This window comes from Octopus bimaculoides, chromosome 1, assembly GCF_001194135.2.
Source record: "Octopus bimaculoides isolate UCB-OBI-ISO-001 chromosome 1, ASM119413v2, whole genome shotgun sequence".
NCBI classification, from domain to species: Eukaryota; Metazoa; Mollusca; class Cephalopoda; order Octopoda; family Octopodidae; genus Octopus; species Octopus bimaculoides.
In genome coordinates, this window is record NC_068981.1 from 181,343,679 (window position 1) to 181,352,121 (window position 8,443).

Genomic DNA, 8,443 nt, shown 5'->3' on the forward strand with positions numbered 1-8,443 from the left:
TGACGCAAGTGAAGTTGAAATCGAACCAAATTCGATAACTGGCACCCGTGCCAGTGGAGTGCTAACAGCACCATCTGAGCGTGATCATTGTCAGAGCAGCTGTCTTGCTTCCGTGCTGGTGGCACGTAAAAAGCACCATTTGAGCGTCACCTTATTGGCACTTGTGCCGGTGGCACGTGAAAAAACATTCGAGCAAGGTCGTTGCCAGTGCCACTGGACTGGCTCCTGTGCAGGTGGCATGTAAAAAGCACCATTTGAGCGTGGCTGTTGCCAGTACCGCTGACTGGCCCTCATGCCGATGGTACATAAAAGCACCCACTACACTCTCAGAGTGGTTGGCGTTAGGAAGGGCATCTAGCTGTAGAAACTCTGCCAGATCAGATTGGATCCTGGTGCAGCCATCTGGTTTGCCAGTCCTCAGTCAAATCGTCCAACCCATGCTAGCATGGAAAGCGGACGTTAAATGATGATGATGATTGTAACACAAAACTCAATGATTTTTTTTAATACATCCCCCAAACATTTCAACACAAAGTAGTTCTTAACTGAAACCTTTTCCCAAATATTTGTTCAATTTTATGTCACTTATCAGGTTGGATAAGGTGGTGACTGGAACTTGTCATCAAATATATATTGCATGAAATATTTAATGACAAAATATTGCCACAAACATATCTGAAATTTTTATATATTATATAAATTCCAGTCTAGTTCACACATTTTCCAAAGCGATTGCCTTTACTTTCTCCATGAAAGAAAATTAGAGAAACATGTAATGAAATAATTTAGCAAATCCATACATGACATAAATCATTGAGAAACACCATCCACAAAACAAAACTACATCCTTCACTCTTCATTCTTCTCCTCGCCACTGCCGCTGCTACCACTGTCGTTGACATTATCATCATCATTGTTGTTACCGTCATTATAACCACCATCATCTTTGCCACTGTCTTCATCCTCCTCCTCCTCATCAGCAGTGTCGTTGTCATCATCATTTAATATTAATTTTTCATACTGGTATGGGTTGAATGGTTTGACAAGATCCAGCTTGTCAAGGTTCTAATGTCAGTTTTGGCTTGGTTTCTACAGCTGGATGCTGTTCTTCCTAACACCAACCACTTTACAAAGTGTATTGGGTGTCTTTTTTATTTTATTTTAATTTTTTGTGTGTGTTAGCAGCACTAGTGAGGTTGCCAAGTAACTCGCAATATGCCTAAGATTGTCCTTCCATCACACTTCAGCCCCTCAAAACCTGCCATAGAACCATCACCTTTCCTCCCCTTCTCAAATACCCCACCCCATTTAGTCAAGGAAGGTTTTCCATTCGCTATATTTAAAATTATATAGACAGAGTGGCACAAAAGAATGGGATTGTTCAGAAAAATTAATGCTTCGCTGTTGAGGTCAAAAGATCAAAACATGTCAGGAGTTATTGCTCAAATAATTAAAATAGCACTCATTAGTGAATGACTGATATTGTGTTTGTTGTTATTTTTTGTTAGCTTTTTTAATAATAAATGTACTAACATGAAAATATTGGTAGAGTGTATGTGTGTATATTGTGTATATATATACTTTGCATGTACCATGCCCTCGTTGTTGGTTTTTTCTTCGTTTTTTTTTTTGATTAATTATATATATATACATATATATATATATATATATATTATGGAGATGTACTTGCATAGTAAGTGACTTGATCTGAGATTGTGTGCTGAAACAAAAACAATTGCAGCATGGAAGGTGTTTATAAGCCATTTAAAAACACACAAAAACCATTAGATTCACTTCAACATTTAAATTTAATTTGTCAAAATATTTTTGCTGTTTTGAAACTGCGACCTGTTCATTGACAAAACATGTTTGTATATATATATCATATATATATATATATATATATATATATAGATATCATTCAATTAATATATGTATGCATGTGTATGTATATATGCATGCATGTATTAATTGAATGACAAAGAAACAGTTAATTCATATTATGCACTGTACTTGCCTAACATTATTCTGAAGCATATGTATATTGAGTTTGAACAATAGGTTATTAGTATTGCTATGCCTAAGTGAAAGCATTATATATATATATATATATACATAGTTCCAAAGAAAGAGCAGAAGGTTTATTGTAACAAATATCTTCTGTTGCTTATAATCACAATACTTTAACAAGTGCACCTATCATTTCACAATAGATATAAAGAAGTCAGTTAGAAATTAGACAATGCCTTAAGCAATCTAGAATTAATTATTTGATTTGAGAGAGAGGGGGGGGGGTGAGTTTCCAAGGAAAAACAAGTTGTTTAACCCTGGGCTATCCATAATTAGGTAGATTTATGATCAAAAGTATGCCAGCTATTTCCCTCTCATCTTTTTAAAATGTATCTACGACTACATTACTGATCTATCCTTCCTTGTTTAAGATACTAGGGTTTGATTGAGAAGTAATTTGAGTGGTATTTCTATCACATTAAACAACCACAAAGTAGTTCCTCTAGTTCAAATAAAATTGAGTTTACTAAGTAGCCATTACTCTGAAGATGTCTAAAACCAAAACCAAATAGATTTGCCTTTCAATTTTTCTTTTAGTTTAATCAAATTAATACAACTTTCTTCACATAAATCTGACAAGACAATAGAAAAAGTGGTCACCATTAGACTGCTAATGAGCTATCTAAGTGTGTATCATCATCATCATCATTTTGAAGTTCACTTTTTCATGCTTGCATGGGTCAGAAGGAATTTGTTGAGGAAGATTTTCTATAACTGAATGTCCTTCATGTCACCAACCATCACCTGTTTCCAAGTAAAACAATATTTTCCTGTGGCCAGACATGTTTCCACAGAAGATTGGAACAAAGGACACTGCTTGTATGACAGTGACATTTATTTACGACCATCACACAATGTCAAGACAAAGGGACACCCACACACAAGTGTGTGTGTGTGCGTTGGTGTGTGATGGGCTTCTTTCAGTTTCCATCTATCAAATTCACTTACAAGGTTTTGGTTTGCCTGAGGCTATAGAAAAAGACATTTGCCCAACGTGCTACACAGTGGGACTGAACCTGGAACCAAATGGTTAGAAAGCACGCTTCTTAAACACACAGTCATGTCTGCATTTGGCCATATAAATCCTATATTTATTTTTTTGACTGCTGCCTTAAAAAAAAAGAATAACAATACAAAAATAAAAACATGCCTCCTCCACCCCCATTCCTGTTTCTAAGAAAACATTTTTTGTGAGAAATTGATTAAATTCTTGAGATACTTACAGTGTAAATCCTGCAGGTATAAGTAATATTATGGCTGCTACTATAAATATAAAACCGGTATAAAACCTCAGGGTGCTGGCATAAATGACCGTAAATATCAAAGGTGACAAGAAGTGAATCAAACTCTCGGCACAATGCATCAGAGCGAAGAGGGAACCTGCAAAAGATAGGTTTTTATTGTATATAAAAAAGTGTACATATAGGTATTAGTTACAAATATGATGTACAGGATGTGATACAATATACAAGAATTAATGTCTACACAGATATATGAGCAAGCTTTCATATAGTCACTGCATCCACACATTTAGTCACCCAGAAATTTCTAGATACATTAGAAACAGTATTCAATCACCTTCCCTTAGTCCTAACTCTGAGTTGGGTGGCCAAATATTTATTTCAAATTTTGGTACAAAACCAGCAATTTTGGGGTCGTGCGTAAGTTGATTACATTGACCCAAGTATTCAATTGCCACTCATTTTATTGACCCCTCCCCACAAGGATGAAGTCAACCTCAGCAGGATTTGAACTCTGAATGTAAAGACAGACAAAATGCCACTAAGCATTCTGTCCAGTGTGCTAATGATTTTGCCAGCTCACTGCTTGCAGGTTGTCAAATATTAGTTTCAAAATTTGACATAAGGCCAGAAATGTTGAGGGAGGGTAAGTCAATTACATCAACCCCAGTGCACAACATTATATAGGGTAGATGGGAGTAGCTGGGCAAAAACATTACAGTAATGGGAAGGTTGAGCAAACTCTCTAGATACATAAAGGTGAACATAAGAGAGGACATAGGAGAGGGTGGATAGTTTCATAAGAGATGACTTATTTGGTGAGCTTACAATACGATAGATCCTTCTTGAGTCACATGGACTCATAAGGCCAGTTATCTGGTTTCTGTGATGCATATACTCCCTCCTGGATAAGACACTAGTCCATCGCAGGATTACTCATTGTTACCAGCTGAGTGGACTGAAACAATATAAAATGAAGTATTTTGCTCAAGTAAACACACCATGTTGTTTGGTCCAGGAATCAAAACCATGTGTCTGACACCTTAACCACTAAGCCATGCACATTTACATTGAGTGTACAATAGCTAGGTCTGAAATCTTTCAAGTGTTCTAGTATCTATAATGTACTAGGATTAATGGCTAAGAAGTGAAAAATGCGATTATATTTGGAATACTGTGTTTTTGAATCATCATCAAAACTTGATTGGTTACATGTAACTTCATTAGTTTGTCTGTTCGAAGTTGATTAAGATGGTACAACAACAATGGTGCTAATTTCTTATAAGTCTATTTTAAGTAAGATTCTTCATATACTATTTTCAATTCACTTTTAATTCAGCCACATTCTTTGTACTGTTTCAATGAAAAAGAAAATCCTTCCAGAACATAAAATGGTACTGCTTCCAATACTTACAAAAAAAAAAAAAAAAAAAAAAAATCATCTTTCCTAAAATATCTTTTTATAATTAAATAACTTTAATGAATGGTAAGTATAATTTTCCTTCAAAGAATTAGTCATAATTTTCTGGCTCTGAAGAGATATTTAAAGAGTTGGAAAGCTGTACTAGCTGTAGCCATAAATTTCACACCTGCAAAATTGGTCAATATATATATATATTGTCACATAAAAATCTTACCTTGATCAGTTGGGTGTATACCACGAGAGACAATGGCACGCATCATTGGAAAAGGAAGTAATTGGAACGCAAGGAGTAGAATAGCTGTCAGATAAAACAGAAAATAATGTCAGATATTAAAAAAACAAAAACAAAAAGAAACAAAAAACAAAACAAAACAAAAAGAAAACAAAAAAAAAACCAACCCAAACATTTCAATATGATTTTCAGAAATAAAAAAAGGAAAAATTTAAATATTCTGTATTGACATTATACCACATTGGAGAAAAAGCAAATATTTTACATATTTTAAAATTGGTTTCTGTGTTAGGACTGCAACAATAATAATGGTCTTGGTTGATTATTGACTCCAGTACTTAGGTCTGGTATTTATTTTATTGAATGGTTAAATCCATCCTGATGTAAAGGTATGTAGTATATATTACAAAGTTCCTCAAGACATCAATTAGCTGGTGTGCAGAATTACATATCTCTCTCTCTCTTTTTCACACACACACACACACACACACACACACACACACACACACACACACACACACTCTCTCTCTCTTCATCATTATTGCTTTCATATCCCTTTTCCATGCTTGCATGGGTCAGATGGAATTTGTTGAGTCAGATTTCCTGTGGTTGGATGCCCAGCCTGTTGCTAACCCTCATCTGTTCCAAGTAAGGTCATTTCCCCCACCATGGCTTGACATGTTTTTACAGAAGATTGGAAATGAGGGACACCACATGTGTGATGGTGACACTCATTTACAACAATCATGTGATGTCAAGACAAGGAAACACTAACACACACACACACAAAGGGCTTCTTTCAGTTTCCACCTACTAAATCCACTCACAAGGCTTTAGTTGACCTGAGGCTATAGTAAAAGACACTTGCCCAAGGCGCCACACTGTGAAATTGAACCTGGAGCCAAGTGGTTTGCCAGCAAGCTTCTTAACCACACAGTCTGTAAATATGCAATCAAATGCTTTTCTTTCTTACTTTAACGTATTGAACATGATAATGAAAGAAAGTAAAACTATAGGAAACAATATTTTTTTCAAATTACAGATATGTACACATTGTGCATTGATTCTGCATTAAGCAATCTTGAAAGAAATTCTTTTGGTTCTATTTTTTCCCACTTCTATAGTACACAAACTAAAAAGTTGTCCAGTTTTTCAAAACTCTCCTAAAATCTATCTTTTCTTCTCTGGTTTCATTCCTAAGCTTTTCTAGTTCTTTATTACTTTGCTAATGCAGTTGCTCTTTCTTGAAAAGAGTCAGTGATATCGTTAAACTCCTTACTTCTCTTCTTATTTCTTTTTTTATAAATGCCAGGTCTGGAGGAAGAGTTGGTGCCCATGGTTTTTACAAGCCCCCCCAATACCAGTGAGGTTGATACCATTTATGTTTTTCTTGAACCTTTGTAAATCAATACCTGTGGGAAAGATATGAGCAGTGATGGAATTCCAGAGGGTGGACATTCTGGGGAGGAAGGACTGGCCATAGTAATTAATATAGGGCTGGGAGACTTGGATGCGATAAGGGTGCAAGGTGGAAAAAAGATGAGCAGGGAAGAAAGAAATGCTGGAGTAGAGATAACACGGAGTAGAGATAGCAGTTCCAAGGGGAAGAAACCATTATAGGAGCAGTAGAAAAGATGGAGTGAGGAGAGGAGACAGCTTATTTGTGAGTCAGAGGTTGGAGTATGTCTGTGAGTGACTTTATGCCAGTCAGTTGAGTGGCCCAGATTTGGATGTCTATATGTGCCTTTTCTCGATGTCCATATGTGCAAAAGTAGCACCGACTCAGACATGAGTAATACTTTATTGTGGACCTCACTTGAGCTTTGTACAGTATTAACAGTTGGTGGGGGTTTAGGTACTTTCTGGTCTTGAAGTAAAGGGCCAATCATTGGAAGGCAACCCTTGCTATTTAGGGACATGCATTCACCAGCAGCGATCCATAGTAAGACCCAACAACTGGAGTGATTTTGAGGGCTCTATCTGAATGATACTCATGATTAAGGTGAGGAGGGAAGTAAGGAAGTTTTCATGATATGAGTAGTGTTAGTGTTTTCTTGTTGAAAGAGGTAAGATGAGCTTGTCCTCAATGGAGAGTGCTTTCAAGATTTGTGTTCATGGAGCCAATGTATGTTTGATATGTGGTATTTAAGTTGCAAGTACATGATTCATAGAGACAGAATGTTAGGGAAGAGTAATGAGTAGTGTCATCTGCATAAAAGTGGATATAGTAAGATGTGGTGGCAAATGTTACTGCCAGCACATCTTACCTTATTTTTTTAATTTTATTCTATCATATATTTTTTTAGAAATGTTTTTGCAGGGTTTCTATGGTTTTAATACTGGAGATTATGAATCTAGAAAAAAGAAAAAAAAAGAAATCTTTCTGATTCTACATAATTTTTTCCCCAAATTCAATTTCCCAATAATTGTATGTGTATGACAGAGATTTATAGTACAACTCTATCAGATCACTTAGCTTGTAATTATTAAATCCACTTTCACGAAAAAAAAAAAAAAATTTTTAATGGTATCATTATTGATTCTATTTGTGTGTGTATGGGAGGTTTATGGTTCAATTTCATCTGATCACTTGTCTTTCTGTTGTAATTATTAAAACCATTATCCTTGAAAGAAAATATATTTTAATGGTAGTGTTATTAATGTCTAACAATTTTTCTGAATGCAGAAGTAAAAGTCTTCAGAGTAAAGAGTTTGCTGCAAGAACTGCTGAATGTTTTCTCAAGTTGAGATGTCATAGAAAGTCTGTATTGCTTTCAGAATTAGGAGTCACTAATTTCAAGGAAACTGTAATAATTTTCAATGAAAAGATCAAGTAGAAAATCATATCATGTGCTAGAAATATGTGTCAGTTACCATTTTAAAAGATACTCAAGAACAAGGTTTCTTTTCAATTTTTTTTCCAACATTTATTAATTTTACTGAACAAGGAAAAAATTTTGTTGCATAGATGTATTATCATCAACACTCAACAATAAATATTTACAATGACATTCAAAAGTTCAATGAATTCAGCAGATATTGAGAATTTAGACAAAATAAAATACCTTACAGTTCAACTTCATAATTTGAAATATATTAGAATAATTAGGAATGTACTAGAATATATTAGAAATATATTAGAATATATTAGAAATATATTAGAATTCCGGGTAGAGGTAGGGGTCCACCAAGGTTCCGTCCTCATCCCCCTATTATTTACCATAGTCCTCCAGGCAATCACAGAGGAGTTCAAGACAGGTTGCCCCTGGGAGCTCCTCTATGCTGATGACCTTGCCCTAATTGCGGAGTCACTATCAGAACTAGAGGAGAAGTTTCAGGTGTGGAAGCAAGGTCTAGAATTGAAGGGCCTTAGAGTCAACCTAGCTAAAACCAAAATCCTAATAAGTAGGAAGGTAGATAAAACACAAACCCCTTCAGGTAGATGGCCCTGCTCAGTATGTAGAAAAGGAGTAGGTA

General features: G+C 35.4%; 1 protein-coding gene across 1 annotated transcript in view; it reads right to left on the bottom strand.

Annotated features, from left to right (window-relative positions):
• The window catches only part of LOC106873029 (solute carrier family 46 member 3), a 61,707-nt gene that overhangs the window by 6,016 nt on the left and 47,248 nt on the right, over window positions 1-8,443 (bottom strand). The window contains exons 2-3 of the mRNA XM_014920233.2: window positions 4,949-5,032; window positions 3,294-3,450 (exon numbers count right to left, since the gene is read on the bottom strand). Coding sequence (XP_014775719.1) covers window positions 3,294-3,450; window positions 4,949-5,032 — 241 coding nt within the window. The remainder of the gene's footprint in view (window positions 1-3,293; window positions 3,451-4,948; window positions 5,033-8,443) is intronic.